At 49.1% G+C, this 19,082-nt stretch overlaps 1 protein-coding gene across 1 annotated transcript; it reads left to right on the top strand.

Annotated features, from left to right (window-relative positions):
* The first annotated feature begins 564 nt into the window (after window positions 1-564).
* Window positions 565-14,393, top strand: MYD88 (MYD88 innate immune signal transduction adaptor). Its single transcript, XM_090047786.1, has 5 exons — window positions 565-1,354; window positions 5,916-6,047; window positions 7,233-7,413; window positions 9,793-9,884; window positions 10,511-14,393. Exons 1-5 carry the CDS (start codon window positions 1,006-1,008, stop codon window positions 10,663-10,665), a joined length of 909 nt encoding a protein of 302 aa, XP_089903912.1. The 5' UTR covers window positions 565-1,005; the 3' UTR covers window positions 10,666-14,393.
* The last annotated feature ends 4,689 nt before the right edge of the window (window positions 14,394-19,082 follow it).

Here is a 19,082-nt window from a genome sequence, read left to right as displayed (position 1 = left end):
CGGGCCCCTGGTGCTGGCCCTGCGTGGGACCAGTCGGGGCCCCCCCTGCATACTGGATGCAGGTGGTCCAGGACTGCATTGCACGTGGCGCCTGCTCCAGCTGGTGGGGGTGGGAGCTGCCCACAGCACCTACTCTAGCCAGGCTGGGGTGGGTGCCGCGTGCAATGTGGCTCCTAGAGCAGGTGCTGCGGACAGCACAGTCCTGGACAACCCGAACAGGTGCCAAGGGCACTAGATCCAGCACGTGCAGGGGGTCCCAGGCTGGTGCCATGCAGGTTCAGACCCAGGGGCCAGATGATGCGGCAGCCCCACACCATTCACCCAGCCCAGCCCATGGACTGGTCCCCCGCCCCCGCGGGGCCAGAGGAGTTTGGCTCCCCACTTCAGGTCCGAGCATCCTCCCCGCTCCAGTCAAGGGGGAAAAAAAGCAAATTACGTACTAAAAATCAAACGCTCATATCTGAGTTCAATTAAAAATACATATTTTTGTCCTGCTTCGCGGCTGTTTGTGGCGTATAGGCAGAAGTGATTGCATGTGGGGGGAGCCACGCAGAGCAGGGAAGCGGGGGAAGCAGCAGGGGCCTGGGGCCAGGCCGGCGGGGCCCAGAGCAGGGGTCTCCGCACCAGCAGCCGGGGGGAGCGGGCCCAGCTCCACAGAGCCCTCCACGCCAGCCGGGCCCCGCGCTGCGGCCGCCCCCTCACTCCCACCCCGCGGCGCGGGCGCGGAGCGGTGCTCGGCCCGGGGGCAAAGCGCGGGGCCGCCCCCTGCCGGGGCGGCGGTGCCAGGCCCGGACTCGCGGCCGGCCCGGTGCCGCCGTCTGGGGGGGCCAGGAACGACGTGACCCCACGGGCCGGGGCCGGGGCCGGCACCGGCGGGGCCGCGCTTGGGCTGCGGAGGCAGGACGGGCACCTCAGCGCCACCTCCCCCGGGCGCTAGGGGCCGCCCCGCGCGGGCCGGGGGGGCGGGGCCGGGGCCGGGCAGGAAGCGGCGCGGCGCGGCGGGCCATGGCCACGAGCGGGCCGGGGTCGGAGCCGGGGTCGGGGCTGCAGGCGGTGCCGCTGGAGGCGCTGAACTATGGGGTGCGGCGGCGGCTGGCGCTGTTCCTCAACCCGCGCTCGCCCGTGGCCGCGGACTGGACGGCGCTGGCCGAGGCGCTGGGCTACGAGTTCCTGGAGATCCGCGCGCTCGAGGCGCTGCCCGACCCCACGGGCCGCCTGCTGGACGCCTGGCCCCGCCGCGCCGGCCCCGGCCCCGGCCCCGGCGCCGGCCCCGCGCCCTCGGTCGGCCGCCTGCTCGCCCTGCTGCACCAGCTCGGCCGCCGCGACGTCCTCGCCGACCTGCAGCCGCGCATCGGTGAGCGCCCCCGGCCCGGCCCGGCCCTGGCCACCGGGGCAGAGGGCACCTGGGGGCCGGAGGAGGAGCGGGATGGGCTGCGCCGGGCTCTGGGGACCGCCCCCTCGCCTAGGGGGGCTGGCAGGTGCAGCTGCACCCCTCCGGACTAACTCTCCAACCGCGCGGGGCAGCAGCGGGGTGTGCGAGCAGAGGGCTTCTTCCCGGAGCTTCCGCAGAAGGGGCTGGAAAAAGCTGAATAGGTCCGAGGGGCGCACAGAATAGCCCGCTCCGTGTTGTGGGGCGCTGTTGAAAGCTGCGCTCCTCGATTCAGCGAAGGACGCGCCGTTTCCCCGGCATCGCGTTCGAATCGAGGGTAGGTTGTATTACGGAGTACCTCCCTGGCGCGTGCGGAAAGGAAAAGCAACCAGCAGGCCGTTGCGCTCTGTCCAAGAGCACCTATAAACAGCGAGCGTCGTTTCCATTGGGGCTGGGACAGGAGCTGCTCCGCCATCGCGGGTAGCTGCGATATCAGTTCTGCCTGGTTTCTTCTAAGGTGGAGACGTTCCAGATTCGTCCCTGGAAAAGTCGACGCAGCCAGCAGTCGAACGGGAGCCGCAGAAGCTGAGCTGGGGTTAGCCTGCTCGTTCCTCTTTGTGTTTTTGTAGCCAGGTGGAGCAGGGCTGGCTTTGCAACCTGAACTGAGAGGCGACGGCCTCTGTCAGGTTGCTTAGCTTCCTTTTGGGATGCCGCATTGAATTTTCCTTTTGAGAGAGACAATCTGGGGCCTAACCACCTTGGCTTTCAGAGGATGTGGTTTCTTTCTTTGGGCTGCTGTTGCGGCATGGAAGATCCCCAAACCTGACGTGATAAAGGTACAGGTTATGGGGCTGCTTCCATAGCACACTTGGTTGTCAAGGGGGGAAGGAGAACCTCCTGTTCAGGTCAGTCCCACAAATTCACCTTTTTCTGTTTTACACAGAATTGCTCTGGATAAAGTTTCTCTGGCTCAGACGATGCCTTCTAGCAGGATTAGCCATGGGGCATGACCTAAAAGTGAGGGGCTTATGTTGTGTACTGGGGGAGTCTAATTGGGCAGGTAGAAACTTTTTTGGTGGTGCTGTGCTGTTTGGAGCGAAGTTTGTGGGCCTGGCTAGCAGGAGAAAAAACTTTTATTTGCAAACTTGGCAAATGAGATGAGAAAATCAGAAACCTGGAGCCCCACAAAAGGCATTTTACCAAGTATTTGTAATGCTTCACTCACAGTGAAAAGAGAAACCAAATGTAAGAGCCCTGGACCGGAAGCATAACCAAATATTTCTGAAGTCTGCTGTGACTCATAAGAAATCCTTGAAGTTGGGTGCCTTATACATAAAGTTTGTTGCGTAAATAGTGGGGAAGTAGAAAACTTCATTTCCTGGTACTTGCATGAAAAAAAATCAAGATGGAGAATGCTGATTTTAAAAAAAAAAAAAAAAGGATCAAGATAGTTGGGTTATTCAGCACTTTTATCCAGCACTGGTGCCTCTCTTACCAAACCAGTTACCTACTGGAGAAGATGGCAGGGTCCTGCCAGGTCTTTGGGTCCTCAAAACGCATGTCTGATGGGTCGTTTAAAATAAATACTGACAGCGGCATGATCCACAGTTGTTTCCTCTGTTTCCTTTGAGGTGCTTCCAGCTGCGTGCATTTGCATTCAAAGCTGAACTGATCTCGGACTTCAAGTGCTTTTAGTTCTATCGCTGCTCTTAACGTAGGAAACGATCTGCTGGTTTTTCTCAGCATGTCAATATCCATTATTTTTTCCAGGAAAAGGTATCCAGAAAAGATCCCTCCCTGAAGTGCACAAATGATGTTGTATGGAGTGTTTTTAGCTGGCTTCTAAGTTCAGGCAGCTCCTAAGCTTTGCCCGGCTCAGGATCGCATTGGCAAGTTTTTCTGGAGTCTGCAGCTCTGGCCTGATCCTGCGATACTTACTGAGCACCTCGGCCTTACGCAGGTCAATGAGAGATGGGGGCGTTTGGGATCAGATCCCTCGTTTTCATTAGAATGAATGAAGGATTGCAGCCGTATCTAAAGGCTGAACTTCAGGACTAGCGCTGCTGCTTGATCTCGGGGCCTTCTTGTGCTGTGTGCTGGGACTGATCGTCTCTTTGAGAGCAGTCACGTACAAGGCCGATCCATGTACTGAATCTCTAGGACTGCGTTTGGGCTGTGGCTGGCACTTCAGCACGAATCCCCCTCCTTCCTGTGCTGTGGGGCAGATGCTCCAGTCCCTCCCTGCGCTACGGCCGTAACGCATGTCACCGTAGCTGGAGAGCTGAAGTTTTCCCATTCTAGCCATTCTGATTCTGCACGATCTGCCTTTGCAGGGTCTTCCCTTCCCAAATTGTCCTTAGAGTGCTAAAGCTATTTACCGTTCTATATTTATCTCAAACCTTCCCTGCTGAACTGCATTAGTTTCGGTTTTCTTGCTGACTAGTGACTAAAACTGATACTTGTCTGCTTAATAATTCATCTCCCTCACTTGGCTCTTTTTTTCCCCTTGACACTAAAGCAGCAGAAGGAATTTTTTACCCTTTTCCTCTGCAGTTTACTGTGTCCGTCGTTTTTGCTCCATTCCTTCAGGTTCCTTAATGAAAGCAATCGCATTAGCTACCTTTTATTTGAAGACCCAAGGGAAAACCTGAAACAGAGGCAATCTGTCCAGACTGTGTGGGGGCCGTGGCTGTTTTGCTTCACGGGGCGTCTTGCAATCTTGTCCACTTGGTTTTGGTTCTTAGCGTTGTATCCCAAGAGGTTAGCTTTGACTCTTGGGTGCTAATTAGCTTAACAACTCAAACTTAATTGGAATGTCTTCATTTGGAGTCTAAACTGCCAAAACTCATCCTGGGAACTACTTAATGCTGGGTCCAGTGCAATAGCCCTGCATTTTGCATATGTAGCAAAACCGAAGGTGTTAGCACAGGGGTAGGCAAAACGCGGGCCGGATGCAGCCCGCCAGGCCATTCTGTCAGGCCCACGGGGCCCCTAAAAAAAATTTAGAAAATGAACATTTATCTGCCCCTGGCTGCCTGGCATGCAGCCCTCAATGGCTTGCTAAAACTCAGTAAGCGGCCCTCCACCTGAAATAATTGCGCACCCCTGTATAAATCTGGTATTTGATTCTGAAAACTGTCTAGTGTTGAAGGTTTGTTGCATAGAGGTAATCAAGCATTGGACTAGGGCATATTTGGACCACTGACTGAGTAATCTGTAATGTATATACCTCTCTGAGCATTACAGACAATCCTGGATAGACAAGAGTTATTTGATATGGACTTGTGGGTGCTGGCCATGAATGATGTTCCTGTAGGATCTAAAAGCCAGTCTTGGGACATTTAGGTCAAATCACTCTATATTTCCTTAATACACCAAGGAAGGAAATATGCTTTAAATACTGCATTTGTCATCTCAGTAACCCAAAGAGACTTCCTTTACCCAGTCCTCTCTTTTTGCCATCTCAACATTTTGGCTTTTTCCTCTATTTTATAGCTTTCCAATGAATCCCCCTGCCGCTTTCCAATGAATCCCCCCGCCCCTCCAATTACTCTAGATCTTACCGATAATAATGTTCCCAGAAGTTTCTCTGTAGTTTGGCCCTCACCAATTAGTCTCATTACAAACAGCAGCAAGCCACCGTGTCGGAGCTGGGACCCAGGGCCTTCCAGAGAGAAAGGGACGTGCTACATCTGGTACAAATTAACATAGAAACAATAAAAGTAATTGCCTGCGTGGCACAACAGCATTTGAAATCCATTGGCTTGTCTCAAGTTGTGCTAGTTATTTGTATGTTTGCACTTCATTTTTACAGCTTGTTAGATAGTCGGTGTCTAGTAGTTTTTTATTCCCTTGCCCGTTAACACGGCCCTGCACTGTGGCTGTATCCATTGCAAGTGAATTTTATCAGCCCTCCACAAACCTGGTTTTCACTCTGAAAATAAAGCTAAGCTGGTCTGTCACAAACCTGGCTCCGTCCGGCTGCCCCTGCTCCAAAAGCACGTGTCTCTTGACGTGAGCTCCAGGCGATGGTTAAGGAGTTGCTCAGCCCTGCTCTGCTGATTGTCTGGGCTCTTACATGACTCCTCATCTAAATGCCTGACTCTGCAGCCAGTTCAGGGTAACAAACTCAGATAGGATTTTTTTTATGAAGACTTAAAATAAAACCCTGCCCCAAGCTTTGGATTTCGGCCCTACCCTACTTGACGTTGTTTGCCAGAGTACCTGAAGGCGAACCCGGGGTAGCCATCAATGAGCACAGACTGCAGGGGTGCTGAGACCAATGGAGTCACTGCCCCGGTGATGAGGTTTGTAAGCATGGCAGGTGCTGCTCAAAAAAACCAACTCCATCCATCCTACAGCACCTTTGGCTTGAGTCCGTCACTGATCACTACTGAGCAATTAATGCTCCTTAATAAATTCAGTTTCTTGTAAATCTCTTCAGCTTCCAAGCAGCTGACAGCCTAGGGACTTTTTTAATTACCTCCTGGAAACTAATTATTCCACTTTTCAGCAGCCTCATAAGGGCCTTTTGGGTTTCTTGCAGAAGAGGACTGTAAGAAGTACCTTGAAAGGAAACAGCAGCAGGCAGACGCACCTCTCCAGGTCCCAGCAGTGGACAGCAGCATCCCGAAGACATTAGAATTGTCTGGCATCACAACCCAAGACGATCCCTTCGGTAAATGACTGGTTTATTACTTTAGAGTAACACATGGTGCTAGAGCGGGCCTTTGATGCAGGGGATCTTAGTGAGAGATACTGGGGTTCATTTTCCTCCCTTATTCTCTGTGTCCTTCCCTTAACGTAGGCACGTATAGGCCATCCTAACCAAGAGGGGGGTAGCACTGAAATAACTCAAGAGAGGGAGGAGGGGTAGCACCAGGGATGGTGTTAATGGGGATTAGAGAAGTGGCTTTGTGGCCAAATAGGGGAGTCTAAGGCCACTGCGGTATAATGTTTAACCAAGTCCCCTTTGTCTAGAAGCTCTTTGTGCATGTAACTACTTTCTTCTCACTTGGAAGGATACTTTTGCTGGGTTCATGGGCCCTGGTCCTGGATGCAGATCCACAACACTTTGAATTCACTACAGATGAGCAAAGACATAGGGACCTGCCTCTGTAAATGTGGCTTTGGTATCTGGACCTCACGTACTTCTTTTTTCTTACTCTGTCTTTAGGGTCTGATCCATCAGTACCTTACTCCAGTACCTACACTGATGTAATGGCCTCAACATGCTGGCATAAAACAGTGGAGAAACTGCCCAATAGATTTCAGGCACCCAGCTGTGAAAAAAGTTGTCTTTAAGACAAGGTACCTGAATCTGTAGCTGGGTGTCAAGGAAGTACGTACACGTCAGTGAGACCTGCTGTTGGCCAACCTTTCTAAGAACTGGGTCACTTCCTTAGATGTCTCACTGAAGGTCCTGAAGTTTGAAAGAGCCAGTTTGTGTGCCAGCCATGCATAATATGTGAGGCAAACATGATGTACCTGACACCATTGCTAACAGCGAATGTAATGACTGACTTCCCTGGATGATCTGTCTGCAGAGATTGAACTGTTGATATGTGGCTCTAGAAGCAAGAGTCTCTGTAGCCGGAGCTAAAGAACAAGGGCTCTGCTTCTCAGTGGCTTATGGCATCAGGCACCCCCAAGATCAGTGCATAATTTTGTGGATCTGACCCCAGGTTCAGGACCTCAAACACTGCCATGTAAATGTCTAAAAAGGGACAAGTTACTCGGGGGCAAAGTTAGACTACACTGCACTAGCATGGGGTATGGAGTGATGAACGAAGGGCTCCAGTCACATTGCAGAGTGCAAGAGGTGGGTTGAGTTAACTCTGTACTGAAATGGCCTTCTGTCCAGGGAATGAGCCGGAGCTGTTTGATGCTTTTATCTGCTACTGTCAGAAGGACATTGAGTTTGTGCAGCAGATGATCACAGAGCTGGAGCAAACTGAGTTCAAGCTGAAGCTGTGCGTCTTTGATCGGGATGTCCTGCCAGGGGCGTGCGTGTGGTCCATTGCCAGTGAGCTCATAGAGAAAAGGTAAGCAAGCCAGCTCTGCTGAGGGGGATACTGGAGAAGTTCATGTTTTCCAGCTCAGGGCTGTGGTGAAACCAAAGACTGGCTCCTTTGGGGGCCAGATTAGGACCCTCGTGTAGAAGAGTATGCGGGATGGGGCAGCAAGGCAGGGACACTTCACAATGGTGTCCTGCTGGACTGTCCTCTTCGTCTTCTCCTCAAGAGAGAAGGAGTTAGACCACCCCAAAGGAGAGACATTATGCATCACACTCGAGGTCCCTGCCCTCTCGTGTGCCATGTACAGCCTGTGATTGCTCCAAAGCAGTGGTGATCCAGGAGGAGTTAGAGCAGGTCCAGCTTGCACCGGCTTCTGCCCGCACAGAAATCGAACAGCAGTACGTCAGGCCATGGTTCTGATCCTGACCCTAAGACGCCTTCCAGACTTCACAGAGGTTGAGGAAGGAGTGGGTGGACTGTGAGGGAACTCCTCGCTTCATAGTGACAGAAGCAGACCTGCTTGGAGAGAGACCCACTGGGTCATCCAACAGCTCTGGCTCCTTAACTTTATCCAGTTAATTTTGCCTCCCCATGGGGCATTCTGATACCCATTATCTTTGGATGACCAGTCTAGCTACTTGCATAGAGGGCAGGACCCTGAGGTTGCCATGTTGCCGTGGACGTAGTCTTTCTAGACTTCAGCGAGGCGTTTGACACTGTCTCCCACCCCATCCTCATTAAAAAACTAGGCGACTGTGGCATTGATGCCTACACAGTCAGATGGATTGCAGATTGGCTCGAGGGTCATACTCAGAGGGTGGTGGTGGCTGGGTTATATTCAACCTGGGGGGAAGTGGGCAGCAGAGTCCCCCAGGGCTCGGTCCTGGGGCCTGTGCTGTTCAATTCCTTCATCAGCCATTTGGATGACGGGGTGAAATGCAACCTGTTTAAATTTGCTGATGATACCAAAATTTGGTGTGAGGTGAGCACGCTAGTAGGGAAGGAAAGACTGCAACAAGACCTGGAAAGGTAACAGGAGTGGGCTGACATAAACAAGATGTGTTTCAATACTGACAAGTGCAGGGTGCTGCACGTGGGCAGTAGAAACCAGCAGCACACTTATAGAATGGGGAAACTCCCTTCTTGAGAGCACGGAAGCAGAAAGGGATCTTGGAGTCATTACTGACTCCAAGATGAACATGGGCCGACAATGCGAGGTCACGGTTGGCAGGGCTAACCGCACCTTGTTGTGCATCCACAGATGCATCTCAAGTAGAGCCAGGGAGGTGATCCTCCCCCTCTATGCGACGCTGGTCCGGCTACTGCATCCAGTTCTGTGCGCCCCATTTCAGGAGGGACGTGGACAACATTGAGAGGGTCCAGAGGAGGGCCACCTGCGTGATCCGGGGACTACAAGGCAGACCCTACATTGAAAGACTGCGGGACCTCAACCTGTTCAGCCTTCACAAGAGACCTGGTGACTGTCTATAAACTCACTAGGGGGGACCAGAAGGGTTTAGGGGAGACGCTGTTTCCCCTCGCGCCCCCTGGCATAACAAGGAACAATGGACACAAATTATTAGAGAGTAAGTTTAGATTAGACATCTGCAAGAACTACTTCACAGTCAGGGCGGCTAGGAGCTGGAACCAGCTTCCTAGGGAAGTGGTGCTGGCTCCTACCCTGGGGGTCTTTAAGAAGAGGCTTGATGACTACCTGGCTGGACTCATTTGAGTCCAGTCTTTTTCTCCTGCCTAGGCGGGGGGGTCGGGCTTGAAGATCTACAAGGTCCCTCCCGACCCGACTTCTATGATTCTATGATATGATAGCTTAGGAATGCAACCTGCTTATCTCCTCCCTGGGACTCTGGTGACACACGGACAGTTTAAGGCAAGACGCTTCAAGCAAGTGTAAGTAATGAGTAGAATGAGGATGAGCCTCACCATTATGAGATCTTGTGGTTCCTCAGCTCACTGACTGTTGCAGAATTTGATGTTTCCAAGCCTTTAACAATTCAACATACTCCTAAGTATGACTGATGCCAAGCCAATAGTAGAGCTTTCATTCATGGATGAAAGACTCTGTCGTTTTGCACTGACAAGCTTCATATTAGCATTTCCTAACTTTTGAACACTTCGGCTTCTGTAAGCTTTACAATGTTGTTTTAACCAAGTTTTGTTTTGTGCAATGTATATATAGCTGCAATACTCCAATGATTAGATGTGCTGGGTGTATGCTGTATGTGGCTGTAAAATATCAATATTTTTTTAGATTGTATGAAAGTTGCTGCTAAACACAGCTGGCAGTTGCATGTTTGCAGGAGAACAGTTCTGTATGATACATATTGCTCCAATAAGTCTGAAAAGTATCTTTGTTAACCATGTCCCACATTCCCTGTTTCTTCTCAGGTGCCGAAGGATGGTAGTTGTCATTTCTGATGATTACCTAGACAGCAGTGAATGTGACTTCCAGACCAAATTTGCTCTTAGCCTTTCCCCAGGTAAGGTCGTCCATGCAAGCCATATAAGGGTATGTGTTTTCCCAGCAGTTCACAGTCATTGATGCTGTTTGCATTATAGTAACATCTGAAGGTCTCAACTTAAGCCATAGCAGATTGCACTGGTCATTGTACAAATGCATAATAAAACCTAGACCCTACCCTCAAGACTTTAAACAGACAAGACAGATAAGGGGGCAGCGGAGAGGGAAATGATTTGCCAGTGGCAGAATCTGGATCTCTTGAGTTTCTGCCCCCTGACCCATCCATTGGCCATACTGTCTTACGTTGACAGGGAAGGAAGAGACTTACCCCAGTCTGAAATATAACTTTTGTTGGAAAAGAGAGAAGGGGTGAGCTGGTGGTCAAAGCATGGGACTGAAATCTCCTGATTCCTGTGACCTTGAGTAAGTCTTTTGAGCTCCAGGATAAGGGTTAGCCAGGTTGCACTGGAGTGACTGAGATCAGGTCTCAAGGGCTTGGACCTAGAGATCTATGTGCTGCTGTTTCCAGTCGCGAGAGGGAAGAGGGGAACAGTTGAGAGTTTCATAGTTGTTAGGGGCTGGAAGGGACCTTATAGTTACAAGACAGCTCTGAATAACTATGGGCCTGTTTGGACTCTCCTTCAGGTGCTCGCCACAAACGGCTGATTCCAGTCAAGTGCAAATCTATGAAGAACGAATTCCCAAGCATCCTGAGGTTCATTACGGTTTGCGACTACACCAATCCCTGCACCAAAAGGTGGTTCTGGATAAGACTGGCAAAAGCCCTCATGCTCCCGTAAGGCAGCGCTAAATAACCAAGTGCCTGTTGATTCAACTCTGCTGCACCTTCAAGAAAAAAGCCTCCAAGGCTTGAGCCGTTACCAAATCACCAGCGCTTTGGAATTCGATCCTTGCCATGTTGTGCTTGGAGCCTGCAACTGAAGATTGGTAGCAGCATCTGATTGCCTTAAAGCGGGTAATCACAAGCCCTCCAAGGGAAATAACATGACATGCTGAAAGCCACAAACCAGAGGTTTTGTCAAATTAGTATTTTGTATTTTATTTTTATTTTTTTTAAACACAGATTTGGGCTTGTAACAGGCCACTGGGATAATGTCTGCCAGGGTGATAGTAACTTTTTAGCCCCTAGTGCAGTGACTCTCGACCAAGGTGCCCTGAGATCCTTTTAAGGGTGCCACACAGGTGTGCAAACACCTACACATGATTCACAAGGTAAACCCTGAGCTTTTCCTATAGAAATCTAGGGTCAAAAGCGTCCTGTCCTGTTTTGGGCTTTCTGAGTGCTTTGCAACAAAAGGATTGCTCTAATATTTTTTTTATAGTCCAAAACCGAGTGAAAACTGAGCAAGCATTATTAGAGGTGTGCCTTAAGTCTGAGACAGTTGAGAAACGCTGGTGTAATGGAATCCAATGGCTTTTTTGTGATCTGCATGAAATGGGGCTCAACCTACTGGGCAAATGACTAATGTCATGAGCAACCATTAATGTCAGCCCTTTTCTCAGCAGAGGACCCTGAGGCCAAGCTGACCCATTTGTTCCCTGCAGACAGCCCCTGCCACTCAGCTCTGTACCACAACTACCCTGACAGCAAGGGACAGTTTGTACTGCCCGTGCCCAGACCATGCACTCAATGGGATAGGATATTTTAACAAGCATAAAATTCGAACTATTTCAGCACCTAAAAAATTAATGGATGTAGCTAAATTTTATCAAGTGTTGGCTGTTGTCAAAAATAACTGAACCCACTTTATTTTCTTGTCCCTTTGTCACAATCCTTTAAACACTTTGTAGGCCAAGCTGGCTGTAGAGAGTCCCTGATTGTCAAAACTCCTCTGAGACCCTTAGCCCTCCAAACCTGACCACCAGTGCTGTGTATTTTTTGTTGCAAGAATGCTGGGGAGGGGAAAACACTGTGTGTATCAAAGCACAACGTGCTATCGGTTTTTCCCTGGACTTTGAAACATTTGCTTGTAAGGTTATAGCAGGTCGTTCCCTTACAAGCTGTGTGCTCTTGCTGGCCACCCACTGGTGGAAGAGCAGCAATGCTGTACCTGTCTTGATCCGGGTCAAAATCAGATCTGCCTCAAATGCAGTGTATGTTTATTGCCTGGCAAAGGGATGTTGATTTAGGGACAAAAGATAAATGTCTGAAGAAGTGCCTTGAAATAATAAATACATAGGAAAGTTGGTTTGTTCTGAGGAAGTATATTAGAAATAATTCATGATCCTAATGTGAATTGGTGTAGTCATCATAAATGTGCAGTGCTGCTGTTGAATTGTAGAGTAGGGCTGGAACAGACCTCCAGAGTCATCTAGTCCAACCTGCTGCCTGAGGCAGGTTCACCCCTAACCAAACCAGACACAATCCGAGACAACACAGTAATCTGCTAAAGGAAAAGCAGAGGGGGCACCATGGTTGCAAACATACCTCTGCTATAAAAATTGTTAAAATAGGCTTGAGAAATCCCAGGAAAAGGGCCATGCCCCCTGCTACAGGGGAAGGCAAAATGCCCCACTGACCGTACCAATCTGACCATGGTGTAAAATTTCTTCCTGGCCTCAAATATGGTGATAGGTCTTACCCTAAGCAGAGAGGCAAGGCCCTCTAGCCAGGAACCTCCAGCAAGTCACAGCAGGAGCATTGGCACAGTCCTAATCCCCAGTCTTGGCTGCAGCCAACACCAATGCCTCTAACAAAGGCTTAAAAAAACCCAAACCCCTAATGCATGTAGCAGAAGGAGGGGGGGAACATCCCTCCCATCCCTATATGGCAACCAGCGAAACCTGGCGGCAAGGAAAATGCATGTAGGAAAACATAGGCATAGCAGCACCTAGATCATCCCTGACCAGTCCCACCTCTTCCTGAACATCTCCAGCGATGAAGACTCGGCACCTTCCCTAGGCAGCCTATTCTGCTGCCTGCCGCGGTGACTGCAGCTTTCAGAGGCTGTGATCCATGTTTTTGCTCCCCCATCCCCACCCAGGGACGACGTTTCTGAAATAACCTTTCAAGCCTTAGGATTCAATCCAGCATTTCCTTTCCAAAATGATGGCTGGGCTTTTCATGCATCTGTATCCGTCTGTTTGACCCCTGCACGCAGGTACGTTCCACTCGCCCATGGATTTGCGATTCATTTTATAGCTTGAGGAATGACGAGTTTACATTTTTAAGATGGTGTCTAATCATCAGTTCCTCTGCTTTCCTTTACAATGTTGCCAGTGCTGAGTTCTTTTGGTGAAAGTATGTCTATCTCTTCTGTTTTCTATTTTTTTTCTCTTTGATAGGACAGTAATGGTTATTCACAATGCATGGCTGTGTTTTACCCACTTCATTTTCCCTGCTGGCTCTCGGGGCAGCCCTGGCACTCTGAACCCTAATGGGAGCTTGTTAATGCTCCTGGCATTAGTATGGGGCGGGAATGGGACATTTTTGGGTGGGCCTGTAAAACAGATGTTTGCTGTGCTTGCTACAAACACAGCATATTCCATGATCAGTGTTTTGGGCCATGAGGATATGTGGGAATCGGGGAGAACTCCTCAGGGCAGGCCAAGCTTAATGGACTCCTTTGTGTCAAAGTTGGTTTATCTCCAGATCCCCTTTCCCCGGGGCCTCTCTGGCAGAAATGCCACGTGGCTGCTTGCCCTGGGGTTTCTTCATAGTAGTTTAAATATTCACTGCTTAAAAAGGCAGGGGTGCTGCAGGCTGCTGCTTCACGGAGGAAAGAAACAGCAGCATCTTAATTTTGTGCTCATCCAGACAAACACAGTATTCAGAACTACTGGGCAGAACTTCATGGGCTGAAGCAAGCCCATGTTGTCACCTAATATCTCTGTGCCTTGCTTTCTCCACCTTTCCATCTCCAAAGAAAGCTGCTGTGATTTTAAGTATATAGTATTGCTTATGAATGGGATTTTAACATGCACATCAGCTATTAAAATCAGGCCAAAAATTCATTAGTGGGCCAACATATTTGTAAATGGAGAAATAATAATGTCAGAAATAGAAAGTCTGGATATGTATAGAAGTGCCTGCATACAGCTTTCTTTTGTTACACACTGCGCACTAAAGTAACCTCCCAATCGTATGCACTTGTGAAATCTCAGACTTGTTTTGTCATAATTTTTTCCATGTGTGGTGTTGACAGAAGCCATATCGCCATATTTCTTCTAAATGCAGTTCATCTGCAATGGCATGGGTGTCTCTTCTGCCCTATTTCTATCCAGAAGGAGATTTGAATCCTGGATTTATATTTAAAAAAAATACCAATAAATTGTGTAAGTTGCACCTTGTTCCTTTCTGCATTTTCATATAAAAATATCATGGTTATGCCTGTTAATAACCATGCACTAGTTTGTATATTTGCATTATTTTCTATCCATTCTGATATCAGTCCTTTTGAAGGACGGACATGTTTTCAAACCATTGTAGGAATTGTCACCTTTCTTAAAAAAAAGATTTTTTTTTTCTACGTTTGGAAACATGACAAAAATAAAGACAAAAGAAAAGCATGGGCGTGCGTCTGTTTCTTCTGCATCAGAGCACTGGGTATTATAGGAACATGTGTTATTGGGAGAAGTTACTGTACAGCGCTTTGATTTACTTGAAAATTTCCACCTTGGAATATTCTTCTGAAGCAGCCCTGAGCACGGAGCAGTGTGCAGGGTCCTTCTCCACCCCATGGAGATCCCTGACGATGGTGCTTCAGATGGTAGGATTCCTCTTCAGGTCTCCTTGGCAAGAGGGAGCCTTCTCTTCCTACTGCATGGCATGGCCAGGGCCCTACTGCTCCGTACCCGCTTGTTCTGGGAAGGAGCATACTAGATGTCCAGCTGAGGTCCTGCCTCATCCCATGCCCACAGATCCAAGTAAACCCTGTGGGGCTGTGCAGAGTTGACGCCTCCCAGCCTAACTCCTCTCTGCAGACTCCTAGGGACAGCCGTCTAACCCTAAGGCATTTAAACAGTTACCCAAACACAGCACAGCTCGGGACCAGGCCTAACTGAGGGAGAGAGACAAGAATGCAGTTATGCTTTATATTTGGGTAAGTGCACCTTCAGCATTTTGCATGGTGCTGTTACCTAGTCTGCTTCCTCTTGCATCCTATAAAGTTGTACCCAGTAGTGGGTAGTACAAATGCACACAGCTTGCCAGCAAAGACTGATGCAAGATAAGCCGGAACTGAATACGCTTCCAAACTCCGGAGGGTGACGCTTTCAAAAGCATCTAAGCTCTATCACCCATCTGTGAGACTTAGATGTTTAAGTCACTTAGGTGCTTTGGAAACATAACTTCTGCCATTAGTTGAAATGTTGCCAGAGTATAACTCAGTAGGATTAGGTCACCGGATCTTGCTTTCTGTAGGTCTGTTCAATAAAAAGAGAAAAGAAAGTCTTCTGCCTGAAGCCCAAACTTAGCAGTCAGGAGAGTTATTTCCAGTCCTATCTTGATATTTTCCTTGTGGCGCTAAGCAAGTCATAGCTCTGCATTCGCCTGCTGAACAGAAATATTTACCTGACAGGAATATTTTGTGTGGAATAACTCAGTAATATGCATAAAATACTCTGTGCTTCTCAGCAGGGAGGTAATTCATGTACTATTGTCCTCTCCACGGACCAAATTCTGCTTTCAAGTACACCTTTCCATTGAGATGAATAAAGCTGCCTTAGTGTGATATAGCAGGAACTTGGTCCAGAGGGTACATTTACAGGAAGGAAGATCGCGAAGAAAAGGGACATTATTATGCATGAAAGGCAGCTGGAAAAAATACTGTTTAATCAACTTGGAAATATTAAAACAGGAAGAAAAAGTCCAAAGGACACATCATCTGAAAACACATGGTTAGAATTTAGTGAAGAGAAAGATCTACTGGAATGAGAGGTTTCAACATATAAAGCCACCAGTCGTGGGTTGTATACAGATACTTCCCCATTGGTAGGAATGGTTCTCCGTGCTAAATTATAGATGCCATTGTGTTAGCCGATTCCCATCAGGATTTATGTGCAAGAGTGAAGCCTGACTGAACTTCTTGATGAGGAATCTGGAGCTGTGCCCAACAAATCCTTTCTGCAGCAGGCTGCAGAGTGTGGAGTGATGTGTCCATCCTGAGGCTGCCTCTAACTTTTCTCCTCTGTTTTTATTTTAAAAAAGGATGTTGATTTAAATGAATTAATTTTTACCACACTCCCAAGAAACAACATGCTGTCTATTCTGAGCAGCTCAGGTCCCAGTCAGGCACCAAACCTGCATTTCAAACTCCTCCTGAAGTCCATAGATCTGCCTGTGCAGCTGGTGGAGAAACAGGAGTCTCCTGGGCCACTGGTTCTGAGCTGCTGGGGCTGGTGTGAAGGAGGAAAAGGCTTGTCCTTCCTCACCTTGCATGATGATCCAACCGGGTTGGTTTCAAAACTAACTGCACAAATGCATGGGTGCTTAACCCTGAGCCTGTGGGCCAGATCTGGTCCTGGCACCATGTCATCCATCCCAGGGGCTCTGCACAGGTCTGTGGGGAGTCTCAAGGGCTGGCTCTGTATGCTAGATCAGGTAAGAAAGGTGGCTTAGGGGCCTGACCTTGGCCCATGGGGTCAGACAAAGTCAATATGGGGCCGTGGGCCCTGATCCCCACCATGAGCAGGGGTAACGTAGGGTCCCAGGGCTCAATCTGGCACCTGGGGCCACACTGAAGTGGTGTGGGGCCCAAGCCAGCCAGGTGTGTGGGTCTGATCCTGGTGCGTGGGTCTGATCCAACTGGTGGACCGCCCCTGCACCGTCCATTTGGCTTGTGGGACCAAGAGGTTGAGCACAGTGCTCTCTAATGTACTAGCTGGGGTGAACCGCTGCTCTCTGCTGCTTGCAGTAAAAATGCCAACGGTGTTTGCCATGCATTTCCATTTGTTACAGCTGAAGACGTGTCTCCCATGGGCACCAGCTCTGCAGCCAGGGCCAAGCTCCTCTTCAGTTGCTACTTCTGCCATCTATTTCCAGCTGTTTCTCTTTGCTTCCTGCATGTCCTGCAACAGAGGGAAAAACCTCACGGTGTATTAACCTTCTCCAGCGTCTCGGCCTTTTCTCATGGGGCCAGGACAGACTGGGGGGGAGTGGGCAGTTTCTGGGGTATGAAAATCTAACTCCTTTCATTTACAGTCCTAGAAAGTCAGACACCACAAAGGGCTGCTCCCCCTGCCCTAAATGTTACGTGCTCATTACTTCAAGCCCTTTTTGGATTTGTCCCCAGGCAAAAAGATGATCAGGCTGAGGGCAGGGTCACATGTAGTGATTTCTTTTAGCAGCTGCAGGAGTCTGAGGGCAGCAAGCATGGTCAGCTTTTTCCCAGAGCTGGTTTTCAGTAATTACTGTATTTGCATGGCATATCTGGCCATTGTACTCCCTATGAGAGATGATTGCCAAGTGGTCAAAATACACAATAAGCCAGTGAGTGCTTGCATGTGAAAGAAAGCATTTGTATTTAATTAATTTTCTGTCTTTGCACAGCTTTATATTGCCTTGGTAGCTTTCCTTGTGCCCATGGACTCGCCTAGAGGCAGGCTGTTCTCCAAAGACCCAGCTACATACAGCAAGTGTGAAGTGGATCAATTCAGCCGAGATATTTATGTCCTGAAGGGTGACAGGGAGAGAAACGATCAAGCTACTGGCTACTGACAGTCAGACGCTAAGGATGGGAAAACATTTGTGTCTGCAGATGCTTCCGTGTTTCTGTGACGTATGACGATCTTCTGTTGAATATGCTAGTGTTGGGGTTCACATGTGGTACGACTGTTTCTCAGATCTGGCAATCCTGGTTTGCGACCAGTGTGGCGTTCTTGGAGGGAGACAACAGGAGGCAAATGGCTGCTAAAGGCCCTTTGTTTGGATATGATCATGGGGAGAAGGTCATGGTTGAGAACAACCCAAGGCACCAAAGCAATTGAACTACCGTGAATTCAGTGCTTCTGCTGTGGGTGCACATCCGTGCGTGCACAAGTGTTCGTGAGACCTATTTTCCATGAGCGTGGTTGAGAGCAACTCCTTTCCCCCTTCTTAGCTTGGTGCTACTGTGAAAAAACAAACCGAGGGGAACAGGGTGGCGGTGTTTGCCCAGGGAGCAGGTGTTGATCCACCTGGGAATGGTGAAGTGGCTTTTGCTACAGGTGACTGATGGTTTCACCTGCTGCTTGGCAGCGGCTCTGCAAGGACTGCGCATGCCATAGAGGATGTGGACTGAGCTGGCCCGAGGGAGGGGGAATGCTTGTCACACCCACGCCTGGTGACGTTTGAGTTTAATTGCATGTCTGTCTGCTCGGTAGCAAAATCAAACCTGGAAGAGGTTGAGATTGGACTTTGTGGACTGTTGCTGTATGACAGGCTGAGAAAAGCAGTTATACATGCCTAGCAAGTACCCTTAGAGCCAACGTGTGCATTGCATGTGAATGAACCTTTACAGATGGTTTTAGCAGTGGTTTTCTACCCATGGTCTCCAGACAGGTTTTCCCTCCAGCTTTGCTGGCTCAACTAATGCAACAGCTGAAGCCTTGCTTCAAAAATAGGATCCGCAATGGCTTTTGTGCCAGTTCGTTTCAGTTTTGCTCCCTCCGAAGCAACCGCACCGTGACAGTAAGGTCAGGAACTGGCAGATCTAAGTTCTGTTCCTAGTTCTCCCACAAAAGTGGTTGCTTTAGGACAACATTGCAAATTGTTTTAAGCCAATACTTTTCAACATATCCACGAATTGTGCATGGCTTGAGGCACAACCCAATCTAAAGTCAGTGGAAGAAAAAATGTGGGTTTTTTTCTTCCAGAAGCCCTAACAACTGCACTTGACTGAGTTCAATAGGAGAAGCAAGGTCAGTGTGAGTGAATATGAGACCTTAAGTGGGTCTCCAAAAGTAATGGACTCGTCTCAAAGTGTTTTCCTTAATGTTTTTGTGCCTCAGTTTCCCCACCTGTAAACTGAGGATAAGACCAACGTTGCATGGGTATTAAGAGCCCTAGTTTATCAATATCAATTAAATGAAAGGCAAAGACATATGGTTATAATTTAGTGGGCACTGCAATAAGGCTAATAGCAAATGCATCCTAGTCTTCCAACCACAACCATTCTTCAGCAACTTCCCTGGTTTAAGCTTTCTCAGCAACAAATGTGTCATCTAGCTGGCATTGGTGGTTTATTGCAGGTTGGGAATAAAAGCCTTTGAGTTTGTT

Source organism: Crocodylus siamensis, chromosome 5 (assembly GCF_052110815.1).
Source record: "Crocodylus siamensis isolate JL-2025a chromosome 5, ASM5211081v1, whole genome shotgun sequence".
NCBI lineage: Eukaryota > Metazoa > Chordata > Crocodylia > Crocodylidae > Crocodylus > Crocodylus siamensis.
Note: the sequence above shows the minus strand (reverse complement) of the source record. Positions and strands in the feature narration are given on the sequence as shown.